This window comes from Heteronotia binoei, chromosome 19, assembly GCF_032191835.1.
Source record: "Heteronotia binoei isolate CCM8104 ecotype False Entrance Well chromosome 19, APGP_CSIRO_Hbin_v1, whole genome shotgun sequence".
NCBI lineage: Eukaryota > Metazoa > Chordata > Lepidosauria > Squamata > Gekkonidae > Heteronotia > Heteronotia binoei.
Window position 1 is genome coordinate 14453168 of NC_083241.1, and position 19223 is coordinate 14472390.

A 19223-nucleotide genomic window follows, 5' to 3' on the forward strand; every position below is an offset into this window, starting at 1 on the left:
CCCCAAAGTACCCCCCCAAGTTTCAAAAAGATTGGACCAGGGGGTCCAATTCTATGAGCCCCAAAAGAAGGTGCCCCTATCCCTCATTATTTCCTATGGAAGGAAGGAATTGAAAAGGTGTGCCGTCCCTTTAAATGTGATGGCCAGAACTCCCTTTGAAGTTCAATTATGCTTGTCACAGCCTTGATCTTGGCTCCACCCCTAATGTCTCCTGGCTCCATCCCTAATGTCTCCTGGCTCCACCCCCAAAGCCCCCAGATATTTCTTGAATTGGATTTGGCAACCCTAAGCTGGCCACTGGTTGACCTATAGTCAGTCTTGTCTTCACCTCAGTCAACATCCCTATATCCAACCAGTCTTGGGTTGTCACAGGTTATCTGTTTTTGTCAGGTATCTAGCCAACCTCTTCAAAGCATTCCAACCATAATGATCTGGTGAATCAATCTTCTTGTTTAGGATTCCAACAGCTGCAGATGTCAGGTCTTGACATTGCTCAGCTTGTTAACTGCCTCTCTGTATTGTATTTCTTTGCCATACAATCTTATTGACAGCAAATTTTGGTCTGCCAGAGGCGCACAAACAGTTTGATTTGATTTATTAGATTTATATCCCACCTGCCCTGCCGAAACAGACTCAGGGTGGCTCACAACCAGTAAAAGCAATACATCACAATAGAACAATTAATTAAACATATTAAACAATTCATCAATAAAACAATTTAACAGTTAAATCAGTTTGGTGCTAATATAATTTGATTTCCAATGGTATTCAGTGCTCTTAAGTATCCTTTATGTTACTATATCCACAATTCAGTCAAAAGCTAGCTGAAATAATGTTGTCTTGCAGGCCTTGCGGAACTGGGCGAGGTCCTGCAAGGCTCTGACCACTTCCGGCAGTTGGTTCCACCAATGGGGAGCAGCGATTGAGAAGGCTGGGGGTTGGACTAGATGACCCTGGAGGTCCCTTCCAACTCTATGATTCTAAGGCTCTGTCTCTGGTGGTTTTCAATCTTGCCTCCCTCGGCCCAGGGATTGATAATAGGTTTTGGGTTCCAGATTGAAGTGCCCTCTGGGGAACATGTGGGGAGAGACGGTCCCTAAGGTAGGCAGGTCCTCGGCCATATAGGGCTTTACAGGTAATGACCAGCACCTTGTAGTGAATCCGGAATACTATTGGCAGCCAGTGCAGCTCCTGCAGCCCTGGCTGTATGTGCTCCCACATGGAGAGCCCCAATAACAGCCTGGCTGCAGCATTCTGCACCAGCTGTAGTTTCCGGATTCAAGGCAAAGGCAGCCCCATGTAGAGGGCATTACAGTAGTCTAGCCTCAAGGTGACTGTAGCATGGATCACAGTTGCCAGGTCGCTGCGCTTGAGGAAGGGGACCAACTGTTTTACCCACCTAAGATGGGAAAAGGCGGATTTAGCCTCCATTAGCACCCCCAGTAGCACCCCCAAGCTTCTGACCTTGGGCGCCATTGTAAGTGGCGCATCATCAAAAGCTGGTAGGGGGATTTCCCCCACCCACCCCCCAGACCGCCGCGACTCAGGCCTCTGTATTCATCGGATTCAGCTTTAGTCGGCTCAGCCTGAGCCATCCTGCCATGGCTTGCAGCACCAGGTCCAGATTTTCTGGGACGCAGTCCGGCCATCCATCAGTAGATAGAGCTGAGTGTCATCAGCATACTGATGGCAACCCAGCCCATACCACCGGGCAATCTGAGCAAGGGGTGCATGTAGATGTTAAACAACACCGGGGAAAGCACCGCTCCCTGAGGCACACTGCAGTTAAGTGGGTGTCTCTGGGACAACTGTCCCCCAATCGCCACCCTTTATCCCTGACCTTGAAGGAAAGCGGAGAGCCATTGTAAGGCCAACCCCTGAATCCCTGCATCGATGAGGCAGTGGGTCAGTAACAGATGATTGACTGTATCAAATGCAGCCGAAAGATCTAACAACATCAGTACCACTGAGCAACCTTGGTCCAGATGCCGCTGGAGAACAAGATTTCAATCACTTAGAATTATAGAATCATAGATTTGGAAGGGACCTCCAGGGTCATCTAGTCCAACCCCCTGCACAGTGCAGGAAACACACAAACACCTCCCCGTAAATTCACAGGATCTTCATCGGTCAGATGGCCATCTAGCCTCCAAGGAAGGAGAGCCCACCACCTCCAAGGAAGCCTGTTCCACTGAGGAATCACTCTAACTGTCAGGAAGTTCTTCCTAATTTTGAGCTGGAAACTCTTTTAATTTCAACCCATTGGTTCTGGTCCTACCTTCTGGGGCCACAGAAAACAATTCCACACCATCCTCTATATGACAGCCCTTCAAGTACTTGAAGATGGTGATCATATCACCTCTCAGTTGCCTCCTCTCCAGGCTAAACATCCCCAGCTTCTTCAACCTTTCCTCATACAACTTGGTCTCCAGACCCCTCACCATCTTTGTCGCCCTCCTCTGGACCTGTTCTTCTTAAAATGTGGTGCCCAAAACTGAACACAATACTCCAGGTGAGGTCTTCCCAGAGCAGAGTAAAGTGATAGTGGCTTCTTCACCTTCTGTACTGGAAACTATTAGTTTTGCAACACCCATTCCTTGAGTTGGCAACTGGCTCCCATCTGCTTGAGCTAATGACTGTATTTTTCCTTTATCTAATTCCATAAAACAATTTTTATCATGGCAGGCATGACAGTTATCCCCGGAGTAATGTAATCAAAGGTTCTTTATATCTGCATTTTCTCCAGCCACAACATAGGTATAATGTTTAGAAATTTTCTTGTCCTTTTGACTATATACAGTATCTATAGTCAAACTGGCCTTCTTCAGTGGTCAGACATAAATAATACACACACACAGGCTCAATGTTGCAATAAAGACACAATAATCAATAATCAATACAGGACCAAGTGAAAATTATATTACAATAACTATCAGAGGCTCAATGCTAAGGTAGTGTTGCTACAGTTTGAGTCTGGAGTTTACTGTAAACTTTTAAATAAAATCCATAAAATCTTTAGAAGGGTTAACATAGTTATTGTTATGGTCCCCTCGAGAATAGATCACTGTAATGTTCTTTACATGGGGCTACCCTTGACTCTGACTCGGAAACTATGGCTAGTGCAGAACACTGCAGCACGTTAATGGGGCTCCCTCGATGGGAGCACATTCAATCGGTGCTGAAAGAGCTGCGCTGGCTACCTATTGTGTTCCGAGTCTGTTTCAAGGTGTTGGTATTGACCTTTAAAGCCCTATATAATCGGGGGCCTGCCTATCTAAGGGGCCACCTTTCTCTGCATGTTCTCCAGATGTCCATTATCTTCTATTGGGGTTGGCCAATTGGACAAAAGAAGGCACCAATCAAATAGTAAAGTTCCCCAGCAAGCAGACAGTGCAGCATTGTGGTTAGAGTGTAAAAATAGGATTTGGGATACCCAGCTTAAAATTCCCACTCTACCATGAAACTTGTGTGATCTTTGAAAGGCATTCCTTCAGCCTAGCTTACTTCTCTCAGTTGTTGTGTAGACAAAATGAAGGAGAGGAAAATCTTGTCACTCATACTAAACTCCATGTTATGTCTCCTGCCATGTTTTTTTCCTCATCCAGTTTTGTTCTATATTGTATCTCATGTAATGTCCTTGGAGGTGGTAGAGGAAGAGGCATGAAAGCATTTTTGTGTGAATAACCTCAGAGGGGCCTGGAACACTCTTTTGCAAATTGTTCCCACACACACCGTCTGGGAGAAGGGAGAGTCACGGCCTCTGAGATAACACCCTGTGATCTTCCTGACCTGTTCCTCCCTATGTTTATATTAAGGTGTAACTGCCTGTTGGATTGTTTATGTTAAAAGGGTTTGGGAGGGGGGAGCCAGGGAGCTTGGGGTTGGGGCTATTTAGGATTGTCTGTTTAATTATTCTCATTCCTAGCAATGTGTCTTTAGTGAGAGGAGTTCTACTCCTGTAGCATATCAATAATAAAGCTTCACCTGTATTCATATAGCGGAAGTCTATCTGAGTGTTACTTGGTAAACCTCACAGTACTAAATGCATTACCAATCACATTGGTAAGTTGGAGTTATCTGCCAGACAGCAGCTCAGTCAGACCAGAATCAGAAGTTTTATAGACCAGATGGAATTCTACTAACCCTATGAGTCATCTGACCCCTACCAAGCTATTAGTGCAATATCACTAATACATTTCACTAATATATCGCACATCCATGATGGTTTCAATGCAATGTGGCAGAAAGCAAACAGGCAGCTCTCCCTGGCAGACTAGGTGCAAATAGGCAGGTGCCTGGATCCCACTGCTAGAGTCTCCACTGTCTCACATATCAGTCTACAATTTACTTGATTACACTTGTTCTGCTAGCAAGAGGCAAAGCACAGCAGCCACTTACCAGGCTGAACTTCTCTTTTATTGGGCCATAATCACTCATCAGTGTGCTTTTTGTATTGAGTTTCAGGACATCACCAGTGGACGTGCCTATATAGAAGTAACTATCATCCTCTGTCATCTGGGGAAGAATGAAGAAGGAAAAGGTTAAGAGCATAATCGCACCCTTCACAGTGGTGAGTGAATAGCTGTGAACTAGCACATCAGAAATTCATTGCACTTTTTGAATGATATGGGTAAAGACTGAGTGCCATCTCATATAAAAGAATCACAAGTATGAAAATCTTATGCTTTCCAATGATAACTAGCACTGCTACAAATTGCTCTTTTGGGCCTGAAGCTTAACTTGCCTTTATTTTAAATACAAGAAACAAACACTGTGATGTACTGGCTAACAATGTTCAGAAAAACCTTTTTAAGAATCATATTATCTTGTTGTATATTACAAAATTACAAGAAAGGTCCATTCAATGAGCACTCGGATATAGGCTCACTTAGTCAAAAAACTTCCTCAGGAATATTCCTTCCTATTTCCTTCAGAGCTATCAGGCTCTTGTTACAATTCAATGTTAATGCTCTCTGCAACAGAAGGCTTTTGCATCTGGTTAGAGAAGTTCAGGACTGGCTTAAGCTCCTAATATAAATATATACACTCGGGGCTTTTTTGGTAGAGAAAGCCCAACAGGAATTCATTTGCATATTAGGCCATACCCCCTGATGCCACCATTGTTTCACACAGCAGGAACTCATTTGCATATTAGGCCATACCCCCTGATGCCAAGCCAGGCAGAAATGTATTCCTGTGTGTTCCTGCTCAAAAAAAGCCTTGTATACATTTAAGTGGTACCGAGAGGTGTTCTTAACAACAAGTAACAATATCTTAAAAATTAGTCATTTAACATTTAAGAATTATCCACTTCCATTCAGCTTTGTGTTGTATCTTGTAGTAATTACCATGGTTTATTCCAGGATGAGAGATCTTGAAGAAAATAAAGATGTTGCAGAGAGCATTAACATTGAATTGTAACAAGAGGTTGATAACCCTGAAGGAAATAGGAAGGAATACTCCTGAGGAACTTTCTTTACTAAACGAGCCTATATCCAGATGCTCATTGAGTGGACCTTTCTTGTAATATTGTAATGTAAAAAAAGAGATTACATGATTCTTAAGAAGGTTTTACTAAACATTTTTAGCCACTACATCACAGTGTTTGTTTCTTGTATTGCCTAAACTGTGATCCCAGGTTGTTGGTTTTTCTGCTTTTATTTTGTAAATGACAGCTCAGTAGACAACCTACCATGGCACAAGTACCTATTCTTTTCAGCTGTCCTGTTTGACACTCAATAGGTCGGACTTTTCTGTTGGGTAAATCCAATTCCCATAAGCGAATAGTTCCACTGCAGCCAAACAACATATTTCAAAATCAGTTTCAGCAAGATCAATGTCAAATAAATCTTTTCAATAGCACAGTATTCAAAGAGGCATGTACTATTTTCTTTCCAGTCTACCAATGACAAAACAAGAGTTTAGCAATTTCCTATACATTCACCAAGGTGTATTAGGAACCTTACCATGTCCCATTATTGAGAGGCTTGGGAGTGGGTTGGTTGGAATTTTAGGTCATTTCAGACAAGATTCAGGTATGTCCTGCCTCAGCACCAAATATGCTCAAATCACACTGTTTTCCAATGAAGTAGCCAGCAATTTGCTAAGCAAACTAGGCAACTGCCTAGGCACCAGAAAGGGGGGGTGCCAAATTGGGGTCCCCCCACCCAAGACAATTGCCTGTTTGTCTCCTCACCGACACTGCTGCCACCACCACCCGCCCCCTCCCCTCCCTTCCCTTCCCCATCACAGCACTACATTCTGCCCCACCCCCACCCGCCCGCGTGATCAGAGGAGTGACGAGACTTGGCCCGACCCACTTTGCAAAGGCCCAGGCTTCTTCTAAGTTGTTTGAAGAGTACGCTGGAGGAGTTTTGCTCCTCCCTCACTTCTGGTTCCGGAAGTGAGAGGGGAGAAGCCTCCTCCAGCGTGTTCTTCAAACAGCTTAGAAGAAGCCCGGGCCCTTGCGAAGCGGGTAGGGTCAAGCCTCGTCGCAGCACTCCTCTGACCGCACCGGGGGGGGGGGGGAGGCGGAGAGCAGGCAGAGGACGGGGTGGAGGCGGGCAGGTAGCCCTAGGGCCGGCACTGAGCATAAGCAGTAATCATTCAAGATAGAGCAAGTACCAAGCAAAGTGCAGGTGCCTGTTTACTCTGCCTCACTCTCCATTAAAGCTTTCTTTCAATGATTGTAACAAAAGAAAGGAACAAACTAACAATTAAAAAAAATACCTTTCTTCCATTATTAAAAGGCAGAGTGTGGAGCAAATTTACAATGCCCAGCCTTCTGTAGACCTTTGGATGTAAACACTGTAAATTTTATAGGAGGAACCTGGTGTGTAATTACACTTGTTAATCATCAAATTTAAGGATTCAGCTGTTGCGCACTGCTTTCTAAACACACGGTTAGGTGTAAAAGGTGCAGAAATGCCAATAAATTATGTCAGAAACTATTTCACTACAATTCCAGAAATGCTGACAGAAAACACAACTCTGTTTTCCAGTGTCTCTGTCGCTGAAGTACACCAGTTTTCCAATTCCAATCACTGTTAATGGCATAACAATAGCTTACAGAAAGGAATGAGTGTACAATTTGCTCATCAGGATAAAACAATATAGATACATTGAATTGTAATGCCAATTGATAATTATTATTTATAATAGGGATAAAAACAATAATCTTAATCTTGAGTATCACAGACAACAAAAAAAGAACGAAATTTTACAGTAAAAGGACTTAACAAGGGACATGATTAAACATTTTTTTTAAAAAAACCTTTAATGGGATAAAACATAGGATCCAAAATCGGCAAAACCGAGTAAAAAATTACACTGGCCAAAAAGGCAGTCATGACAACACCACAGAAGAACCAATCAGATATTCATTGCTCTTACCCAAAATTATGATAGCCCCTATGCAATACACCCAGCCACCAGCCCCATTCATCTGGGCGATCCGCTAGCAAGCAACCACTGGGCAATTCCCACTGGAGAAATGGAAAGGTCAGAAGTAACAGGATCACAAGTTGCTGATGAAACCCACAGAGCACAGGGCAATAGAGCAGTGAGCATAAAAGCCCAATGCTGTCAAGGGCTGGCAAGGCCCTGCACGCAAGCAGCTCCTTGGCTTGCAATGGGCAACAAGCCAAAAAGACATGGAGAAAAAGATGGGGTGGGATAGAAAAGGTGAAACTGGAGATGAAAGAACAGATAAGGCAAATAGAGCAAGGTAGAGAAGGGAGGGAAAAGGTGTACCATTGAGAGGGGAAAGGGCAGAGACCTCTGGGGAAAGCAGTTGGGCAGGGGGAGCATATAAGGGACAGGAGGGAAAGGTAGGGCTGCAAAGACTACTGGAGGAATATGGTGGGTGGGAAGAAAGAAGAAGAGGAAGAGGAGGAGGAAGAAGCAGCAGCAGCACCACTGAAGTAAACAGTATGTGCATAATTAAATAGATGTTTAGAGTTTCTCTCCAAAATGGAATGGGGACTTGTCCCAGAACAAAGTCATACTTTCCAGCACTAACAAACATCTCATCCCTGCAGTTGGAATACACCAGTGTGGTCGGATTCCCAGCACTACGAGCAGAAGCAGGACTGCCACAAATGGCTTCTTTTTTTTGGACACTCCACACCACCACGCTGCCAGGAAAGGGAGAAAAAATGGATTTATTAACTGCCATGAATGTCTTTGCAGAAAAAAAAAATCCCACTGAATTCAAGTACACATATGTTTATGACCTTATGAAGTACAATATATGCATGATGAAACGGAGTGAAAGACAGAAATATACCATCAGTTCAAAACTGGAAAGTCAGAATTTGGGATTATTTTATTCTAAGCAAATTAGCATATGCTACTCTTAATGTGTCACCTCAAACATATGAGAAAAAATAATAGAACAATGGTATCCAGTAAGAGCATTTTTGACTCAAGAAGAAATAATTCCAAACAACTCTTTATATGAAAGCATAATATATTTCTAAAATGTGTTATTTACATGCTCTAGTTTTGTCAGGAAATAATACTATACAGTATTGTAATGTTGACATAATTGAAACATAATTGAAAAAAACGGTGTTCTACAATATTGTAATGTTGATATAATTTAAATAAAGTTTGTTAATTAATTTAAAAAATGAAACAGAGTGCAATGTTCTTCCCAAGGAAATAGATTCACGTGGGTAGCTGTATTGGTTTCATCAGTGGCACCTTTAAGACTAACAATGTTTAATTCTGGTATTAGATTTAGTCTGCATACACAGTTCATCAGATCTGATGAAGAGTACATACACAAAGAAGTGTAAGGTTTTGCCCAGAATCTTTCACAAGACTTCTTGAGTAAGTGCAAAAAAAGCTTTTAATGAAGAATCAGGTAGCAAAAGCTTTTAGCATGTGCACACAAGACTACTTATCTTGCCAGACTGGCATAAAATGGAAGTTATAGTTCAAATACAGGTTATAGGTTAACGGTCCATCATTTCGCCTGCCTAAATGTCTCCAGCTCAAAAGTCTTTGAATTAGTTCCCAGACTTTGGTGTTACACTTCTCCAAGGTCACATTCCAACTGGCAGACATCTTTCATTGGTACCTATCTTCCATTACCAGGGAGACTAGATTAGGTCCTTTCTTCCCATGGTGGCTTACCCTCTACTGTGCCCTCCTTTGTTACCAGCACTATTCTACATAAACCTTAAAAGAATACAATGAATACATATGAGGGTTAGTAATACTGGCATTATAATACATAGGTTAGTACAGGTGTGCGTGAATACACTGCCCCCTACTAGGAACACCTAAAACACTACAGTTATGGATGTATGAATATACTTTGGATAATTGACGCTTCATCAGCAATGACAATACTATTAGGAATATCAATAGACAGTTTCTGAACCACAAGTTAGAGTCAAATCTATGTCAGGGACTTGTACCTGACAGAAAGTTTATACCCCAAATTAAACTTTGTTGGTCTTAAAGATGCCACTGGACTCAAACTTTGTTCTCCCCAAGGTAAAGCCTCGTGTCATAAAACAGCAGGATGTGAATAAATTTCAAAAAGTTAATCTCTTGGCATGTCATATGGCAATACAATTGTTATCATAAAACTACTGCTCAACTCTAAGACTAACTGTGGCCGTTAACAACGGAATGTCTTGACAGCAGCACTGCCGTGTCAGAAAAGTAAATAATATATTCAGGTGTGATAAGAAGATACACTGGTCCCAATATCAAGGTACATGCTGCCACTAATAAAATTCAATACACACACACAAAAAACCATCTGCGGAAAATAATTAAATAACTATTATTCATATTTTATGTGCACTTGCATAGATTCGTGAATCTTGATATATGTACAAAAATGTATAGTACTACCAACAGTTTTAAGCTGACTCCTTGCCTTGGAAGTAGACTTGTTTCGCATCTTTGAAACTAGATTTTGGGCATTTCTCATTTTGAACTGAGCATTTCATGCCATTTAAATCTTAGAGTTTGTGATGTACTATATGCTTATAATTGTAAAGTATAATTATTTTGTAGTGTTAATCAACTGACAATTGAATGATAAGAATTTTTTGTAATACTGTACATTTTGCACATATACCAAGATCAAAGAATCTATTAAAGTGCACATAAAATATAAAAGAATATTTATTTTCTTCACGGTGCTTCTTTTTGTTTATTGTATATTACATTTACAGCACGGTCCCCTATTACTTTTTCATTAACTAATAAAATTCAAGGCAACTGATTTAGGCCTTTTCCTCACCTGTAAGCATAAGACTGGTCCTATCAAATTCAGTCTCTCAGTAGTGGATTGCTAAATCAGGCCAGGGCACAGCTTCTTGCCGGAATTATGCTCTGTATAGCATAGTGCTGTACAACTGCTTTTCAAAGGGAGCACTTCAGTCAAGATAACTGCTTCTATCAGGCCTGCAAAACTTGTGACCCTCTAAATCCCTGCAGGGAGGGAAGGAGTAGAAGGAACATCTCTTCCGGACCCAACCCATCACTGCCCACATGCCAGTGCGTAGAGGCGATGGGAAAGCATACCCCTGCCCACAACTGCAAAGCCTTAAGGTAGCCCAATTGAGGGGGGGGAACCATCGCTGATATATTGGGGTGCTCGCCAGTTTGAAACCCCTTCAACCCATGCTTTCCCCAACAATCCTAGTTAGGGCACCCCCTCTGACCACACAGAGCAGGTAAAAAAAAGGCCCCTCCCCATGGCCAATTTGAGTGAGGCCCAGAAAATTCCTGCTTAGCCCCATAACTGGTGACTAGCTAATCTTACATGGTCTTAACAAGAGGGCGGGCAGGTGGGGAGTTTGCGCTGCACCAGAATGGTCAAGGGTGGCCAGCTACAGACCTTTCCCTGCCAAGTCCCTGTAGTTCAGCTAACAACAGTGAATTCAGAATAATAACTTTATTGAAATACTGCCCCCTACTTATACCGTGGCTACATTCAAAAGGAAGTTGCGCCAAGCAAGCTTCCCCTTCCACCAAAGGGTGGTTCCCATAGCCCCCTTGCAGGTGCATACATAATCAGCAGAAGACAGGGCTCTTGGCCTTGACTGCCTGAGACCAGACGTGAGTGTATCTCATACCTTTACAAAGAGATAGCAGCGGGGTATAAAGACCTAAATAAATGAATGAATGAAGCACTGTAGTGTGATCTATCAAGTGCTTGGCAATTGCCCTCTTTTCTGACACAAGCATGAAGCAAAACTCAGAGACCATAAATTATCTGGCAGGGCACAGTACTTGGCTTGTGAGACACATCCCGCTCAGAGGATCACAAATTGTGCAGACCTTCTTGCGCAGTGTTGTTTGAATGTGGTTCTTATATTTTCTGTCTCAATAATTATCTCATCCCACTAGCACTGAATGCTTTGTCAGCTGTGTCAGACTTGTATACCAGGGGTGGCCAACGGTAGCTCTCCAGATGTTTTTTTGCCTACAACTCCCATCAGTCCCAGCCATTGGCCATGCTGGCTGGGGCTGATGGGAGTTGTAGGCCAAAAACATCTGGAAAGCTACTGTTGGCCATCCCTGTTGTATACAATCATTCCAGCATCACAAAGCCTCACAGTAAGAAAAAGTAATATTGGAAGGACTCAACATCAATAGAAGACTCTTAGTACTCCATTCTCTTAGGTCACAGTTGTGCAATGACAGTCTCCAAATCTGGCATAAAAGGAGAGAGGAAGTCACAATTTAATGACTGTTACCTTCCATCATCCTGACCTCCCAGTGATACGAGGTACAGGTCATTTGGAGAGAATGCAAGATTTTCAATTTTGCCTTTGTGAAGAGACAACCGAGCCAACATTTCTCTTTTTGTGTAGTCCCATAAAATGATGTCTGCCTGGGACAGAAAAAAAAAAAGGGTCAGCATGACTGTGATACTTAGGAGAGCACTGAAGTTTGGGAGGTAAAAGATACTTAGAGCCACCCTTTAAAGCAATCTATCAGCATGGCCACCCTTTATATCATATAAAGCCTTACTGAGACAGCAAAGGCTGATTGTGAAACTCTCCCCTGAACAGAAGACCATCTCACAAAACTGACAGGTACATTCCATTTCACAGACAAATGGTGGCATCAAAGATAGGGCAGAAGAACTTTTAATTAGGCATTATCTACACTTTAAAGTGTAAAATAACTGTCAATCTTCTGTCCTGTGGTACACAGATTTAAGAATTTAAGTATCATTGGCTTCAATAAACAGAATTCAAAGACACTGTAAGTGATTTGCCCAGAATCACATAAACATAATACTATGATGCTTGCGGGGGGTGGGGGAGTGTAGATGACTGGGGAAGACAATGGCAAACCGCCCCATATAAATTCTGCTGTGGAAACATCGTGATGCGACGTCACGCCAGAGTCGGAAATGACTGGTGCTTGCACAGGGGACTGTCTTTACCTTTATGATGCAATTCAAAAACACACAGTACTGATGTCTTCCTCATCTTTTCAAAAAACCATTATAGTTCAGTGCTTATATTAACTTTCTATCTCCCATTGAAACGAGATAAAATTTCCATTAGAGAAACAACACAGACCTAGTCCTATAAATTAGCCCAACCATAGATAAATAAAAAAGGTTACAACTATTATTGTAGCTTACAGATATAAAGGTATGAGATCTAAATGGGTTCAACATATACTATTTAAAACGTACACCAAAAAGACCAGGGATGAGAAAGTATAATACCTTCCATGTCATTATAGCTACTCTCAGGAAAGGGGCCCTCATGTACCTTGAAGCCCATGAATGTGATCTGACCAGACGCCACATAAGATCCACTTGAAGAAACCGTGACACAGGAGACATTGTTGGTGTGACCATGTAAGAAATCCTGAGTGCAAACGTTTATGCCTTGTATGATAACCGTACAACCCAGTGGATAGATGAGGTGCTCCCGATCTGGGTGGCAGATGAGACCAGATGGAACATGCCCTGAAAAGTAAAGTTTGTTAACTTCAAGCTTGAGAGGAGACAAATAGAGCATAGAAAGGATTAGAAAGGATCTTACAATTAGAAAAGATTCTTTTAACACATTTTTCTCCTATTTTGACATATTTATGGTTTCACAGTTCCTTAATTAAATCCAAACAACTGTTGACCCTATAAACTTACCTTGTTATTCCTGTTTTGTCTCCGCATATCTTAAAATATCTTCATCATGTTACATGCTAATTTGCTGTTCAGCCTCTGTCTGTAAGTCTGAACAGTTATCTTCCATTTCAGTGTATCCGATGAAGTGTGCATGCACACAGAAGCTCATACCTTGAATAAAACTTGGACTTAAATGTGCCACTGGACTCAACTTTGTTCTATTGCTTCAGACCAACACACCTGCCCACCTGGATCTAGGGGCAGGAAAGAGTATCATGTTGCTGAGGAAAGAATGCGAGGCACTCTGGATTTTAGTTACATACACTTTTGCTGCAGGATGCAGAGCTTCTTTCAGTGCATTTTATGCACCATTCGTTTCCGACTCTGGGGTGATGTTGCTTTCACAACGTTTTCACAGCAGACTTTTTACGGGGTGGTTTGCCATTGCCTTCCCCAGTCTTTTACACTTTCCCCCCAGCAAGCTGGGGACTCATTTTACTGACCGCGGAAGGATGGAAGGCTGAGTCAACCTTGGGCCAGCTACCTGAATCCAGCTTCCGCTGGAATTGAACTCAGGTTGTGAGCAGAGAGTTCAGACCCACAGTACTGCAGAACTGCTGCTTTACCACTCTGCGCCACGGGGCAGGCTGTAAAGGCAGGGCATAAATACTTTAATAAATATGGCAAATGAAAGTTGAATTTGGTCTCGTCTGCAGTTTCAGAGCAGAATTCAGTTCTCAGATTGATTCCCTGAACACTGTGTGTTCAAAGATCTATGAGAGACAGAAGGAATTTGTTTTGAATCATTTTGAACCTAATTCAGCCAGAACTGTAATAGGCTATATTACAGGCTATATTAGCTGTGGCTTTTGGATGAAAGTTGAAAGATCCTGAGTCATAGCGGGACTGCTGGGTAGTCACACCTTTTCTTCCATCTCACATGCTCTCCAAATCAAAACTCATAAACCCATTTGACTTTTATAAGCTAATATATTTTCGTTTGCTTATCGTTCTCCTCAGCATGTTACCATCCCCTTCACTGCAGAAACATCTAACCCTTGACACTCCTTTTCCATGGTCCGCCTTCCAAAAAGACGCTTCCATTTCTGTTCACAACGTGTGGGAGTAGGTGAAGGAGGCGGCCAGTGAGGATGCCACCTGGCCTACGGGGTGCAGCCAGGCGCCCCCTCTCCCCACATTGGGCCTGTAGTGCTCTGACCATGCCTTCTGCTGCCCTGATTTTGCCCAGGCGTCCTGGGGCCCAGGAAGCCTGGGCAAAGTTGGGAGGGGGGCAGACAGGGCCATAGTCAGAATTTGGAAGGGGGGGCATTTACATATTTCAGTGGCACTGATGACCTGCCCAGTGCCCCAAACGACCTTCCCCCTAGTAGCTCCCTCCCTGCCTGCCTCTCTCTCTTGTCACTGCCCTCCCCTCCCCCCCCAACCAACTTGCTACTGGGCTGGGGGCAGAAGCAGCCCTCCTGGGCCAGTTAAAGGGCCCGTGGATCAGCTGTGGGTGGGGTCGGGGTGGGGACTGCTTCTGCTGCTGGCCCACACGCTGTTTTAGTGGCAGGGAACGGAGGGCTGCGGGGAGCTCACACCACCCTCTCTTCCCCACCAGTAAAATAACGCGTGGGTCGGCAGCAGAAGCAGGCCCCCACGGGAGTTAAGGGCCTGTGAAACAGCTGATCCACAGGCCCTTTAAGTAGTGGGGGGGGCTGGGGGCTGCAGTTCCAGAGTGAATAGGCCCTAGCCAGGCGACCCCCCCCCCCAGCGCCCCTCCGCTCGCCCCCACCCACTGCCACGGTGCTCACTCCCCCGCTTGCCACCCCTCCTCCCTCCACTCGCTGCAGGCTCTTTTGCTGTTTTAGTGGCAGGGAGGGGAGGGCTGTAGTGAGTTCACCACCTCCCTCTCTTCTCCACCAGTAAAATAATGTGGGGGGGGGGCGGCAGCAGAAGCAGGCCCCCCTATGAATTAGGGGCCGCAAAACAGCTGATCCACGGGCCCTTTTGTAGGGGGGGGGGCTGGAGGCTGCTTCTGCTGCCAGGAGCGGCTCTTGGGCGAATAGGCCCTAGGCAGGCGACCCCCCCCTCCCGCCGCACCCTCCAGCCACCGCATTCCACTTGCCCCCACCCGCTGCGGTGGGCTAGCCCCCACCTGCCACTCCCGCATTCTGCTCACCCGCCACTGCCACGTGCTCCCCTTGCTTGCCACCCCTCCTCCCCCCACTCCTCGAGACTGCTGTGAGCCCTGCACTGTTTTAGTGGCAGGGAAGAGAGGGCTGTGGCGAGTTCACCACCGCCCTCTCTTCCCCACCAGTAAAATAACGCGCAGGCCGGCAGCAGAAGCAGCCCCCAGCCCCCAGGCGAGTTAAGGGCCCACGAAACAGCTGATCCACGGGCCCTTTATGTAGTGGAGGGGGCTGGGGGCTGCTTCTGCTGCCAGGAGCAGCTCTAGGGCGAATAGGCCCTAGGCAGGCGACCCCCCCCCCCACCGTGCCCTCCAGCCACCGTGCTCCGCTTGCCCCCATCTGCCACTCCTCCTCACCATGACTGCTGCTGGCCCATGCACTGTTTTAGTGGCAGGGAAGGGGGGGGCTGTGGAGAGCTCACTGCCACCCTCTCTTCCCCACCAGTAAAATAATGCTCAGGCTGGCGCAGAAGCTTGCGGGCCCTTAACTCGTGTGGGGCTGGGGGCTGCTTCTGCCACCGGCCCGCACATTATTTTACTGGTGGGGAAGAGAGGGCAGCAGTAAGCTCGCCACAGCCCTCCCTTCCCTGCCACTAAAACAGTGCAGCAGAAGAGGCCCCCCCCCAGCCCCCTCAAGTTAAAGGGCCTGCAAAACAGCTGATCGGTGAGCCCTTTAAGTCAGGTCGGAGGCTGGGACTGCTTATGCCCCCCTAGGGTTGCCAAGTCCAATTCAAGAAATATCAGGGGACTTTGGGGGTGGAGCCAGGAGACTTTGGGGGTAGAGCCAGGAGCGAGGGTGTAAAAAGGAAAATTGAACTCCAAAGGGAGTTCCGGGCATCACATTTAAAGGGACCGCACACCTTTTAAATGCCTTCCCTCCATTGGAAATAATGAAGGATAAGGGCACCGTCTTTCAGGGCTCATAGAATTGGACCCCCTGGTCCGATCCTTTTGAATCTTGGAGGGTGTTTTGAAGAGAGGCACCCGATGCTATGCTGAAAATTTGGTACCTCTACTTCAGAAAGCAGGCCTCCCAGAGCCACAGATACCTGAAGATCAATTCACCATTATACCTTATGGGAATCGCTTCCATAAGGAATAATGGAGTGCCCAGCAGACATTTCCCTCCCCCCCACTTTCTGATGACTGAAGCGGGGGGAGGGTCTCCAAACTGGGGGATCCCCTGCCCCCACCTGGGGATTGGCAACCCTATGCCCCCCACCCCAGAAGCGACCTCTCCACTGCCCTGGAGCCATGGCAGAGGCCCCAGGGGCTGGTTGGGGCCACAGAGTCAGGAGGCCTCTTCCAGAAGTCATTCCGTCCCACCCCCAATTCATCAGTCACATTCCTCCCTTTCTCCTAGCATCTGTGTTTCGTTCCTCTTCCTCACCCATCACCATCTTCTGTGCGGTAGGTGAGGACGAGGATGACCAGCCCACGCATTAATTCCCTGGCTGAATGGAGATTTGAACCCAGCCACTTCCTGACCTCCCTCTAGAGCAGGGGCAGCTACCATTGAAGCCGATGACCGCCTCCAGATGGAGTCCATTCAGGTAGTCCTTGGACGACTCAGCATCTCCAGTCGCCATGGTGGCTTCCCTTCTAAACGCCTCCCTCAGCAGCTGTGTACGCTGGTCGCTATGGAAACTGTGGGCCTGAGCCAGCAACTCATGCTTAGGAACTGGAGAGGGAGTGGGCGTGCCTTGGCTCTGAGTGTTAGTCCATGGCAGGGTGCTTGGATTTTGTTTTGCAGGAGGAGGCAAACACAAAGAGTGTTCGTGGGCTATTAGAGGGAATTAGCTTTTATTTATTTATTTGATCAGATTTATATCCCACCCTCCCCTAAAGGGCTCAGAGCAGCTAACAACAGTTAAAAACTGCATAGAATACTAAAAAACAATATACAATAAAATCAATTCTACACATCTTTGGTTTCAAACAATTTTATTAGTAACATAGGGTAATAAATTTCAATTTCTTACTTCATTAATAATTACTTTTTTTTAATCTATCCCATATATTACTTTCTACCCACCCCTCCCCCCGTTACTTGACCCCCGCTGGTGTTATATACTTAAAATCTTAATATTAAAGGTACCCTTAATTAATAAGAACCAAAATTAATATCCTCCTCCCTCTTGTACTTAGTCATTATCAATTCTACACATTTTAACCATAACATCCAAGCTGCACGTTGGTGTTTCTCAATATCTATATTTGTCCAGTGGGACTGTCAGTGCTGTGGGACATTTGCTACCTCCCCTTAACTATTGAAGGCAAGCTTAAATAGTTCGGTCTTACAGGCCCGGCAAAACTGTGGCAGGTCCCGCAGGGCCCTGCTGTTTGATGTGGAAGGCTTGTCTAGAATTGCTGGCACAGGTGAGGTGATACGGGGCTTAGCGGCGCGGCATCACAGCCCACAGAAGCGGCGTTTCATGTTTCACTGGAGGGAAGCTTGCTAAGTGACTGCTCTTCTCAAAAGCTGTAACTTAGGTTATCCAGAGAAAGCAAGATTCCCCCCTCTATATCTGAAGGACTCCAACTGCCACCTCCAGCACCACCTCCTCCTGTCCTGGTTGATGATGAGGAGGAATACGAGGTCCACCAGCTCCTGGACTCCCGAATCCACCGTGGGGACCTCCAGTACCTTGTGGACTGGGAAGGCTATGGCCCCGAGGCCCATTCATGGGAACTTGCGGACAACCTACACACCCCTGACCTTGTGCAGCAGTTCCTCACGACCTACCCTGACCGACCTGGCAAAGGTTAGTCTGACATGACTTGTTCTTGAGAAAACCATGCTGGCTCTTAGTAATCACATCCATTCTTTCTAAATGTTCCAGGACCGACTGTTTGATGATTTGTTCTAAAACTTTTCCAGGTATAGACGTCAAGCTGATGGGTTGGTAGTTACCTGGATCCTCTTTTTTCCCCTTCTTGAAGATGGGGACAACATTTGCCCGCCTCCAATCTTCTGGCACCTCTCCTGTTCTCCAAGAATTCTCAAAAATAATAGCCAGAGGCTCGGAAATTACATCCGCAAACTCTTTTAGAACCCTTGGATGCAATTCATCTGGCCGAGGACTTAGTTTCATTTAAAGAAACTAGGTGTTTATGTACTACCCCTATGCTGATCCTAGGTTGGAACTTCATACCCTCCTTATATGTTCTGTTTTTGCCATGTTGAGCACCGTTTCCTTCAGAAGAGAAGACTGAGGAAAAATAGGAATTGAGCAGTTCTGCCCTCTCTTCATTACCTGTTACAATTTCACTTTCTTGCCCTCGCAATGGGCCTTCTGTGTCCTTGCTCTTTTTCTTACTCTGAACATAAGAAAAGAACCCTTTTTTGTTGTTTTAGCATCTTTGGCCAGTCTAAGCTCATACTGAGCTTTAGCTTTCCTAACTTTTTCTCTACAAGCACTGGTGATTTCTTTATATTCATCCTTGGTTATAAGGCCTTCCTTCCAATTCCTAAAGGAGTCTTTTTTATTTCTCACGTCTTTAGAGAGCTGTTTATGCAGCCACTTCGGCTTCTTTAGGCTTTTTCCATTTTTTCTTCACAATCTGTGATTGTGTTTTCAGTATTTCACTTTTAAGAAACTCCAACACCTCCTGAACCCCCTTCCTCCTAAGTATTTCTGACCATGGGGTTTTACCCAGCATAGTTCTAAGTTTATCGAAGTTTGCCTTTCTGAAGTCCAGCCTATAAGTCTGACTACGTATAACTTTTCCCTTCCCTATGACTGTAAATTCCAAAATCACATGGTCACTACTGCCCAGGGTGCCCACTATTTCTACTTCTTCAATCAAATCCAAGATAGCAGATCCCCTTGATTCCTTCTTCACTTTCTAGAAAAGGAAGTTGTCAGCAAGAAGTTGTCAGGAATCTATTTGACTTTTCATTTTTAG

At 45.0% G+C, this 19223-nt stretch overlaps 1 protein-coding gene across 1 annotated transcript in view; it reads right to left on the reverse strand.

Moving 5' to 3' along the window:
- The window catches only part of CFAP52 (cilia and flagella associated protein 52), a 47791-nt gene extending 30863 nt beyond the window's left edge, over positions 1-16928 (reverse strand). Inside the window, exons 1-6 of the mRNA XM_060260280.1 lie at positions 16828-16928; positions 12765-12964; positions 11730-11866; positions 8007-8135; positions 5693-5792; positions 4399-4515 (exon numbers count right to left, since the gene is read on the reverse strand). Coding sequence (XP_060116263.1) covers positions 4399-4515; positions 5693-5792; positions 8007-8135; positions 11730-11866; positions 12765-12964; positions 16828-16903 — 759 coding nt within the window. The 5' untranslated portion in view covers positions 16904-16928. The remainder of the gene's footprint in view (positions 1-4398; positions 4516-5692; positions 5793-8006; positions 8136-11729; positions 11867-12764; positions 12965-16827) is intronic.
- Positions 16929-19223: the final 2295 nt, after the last annotated feature.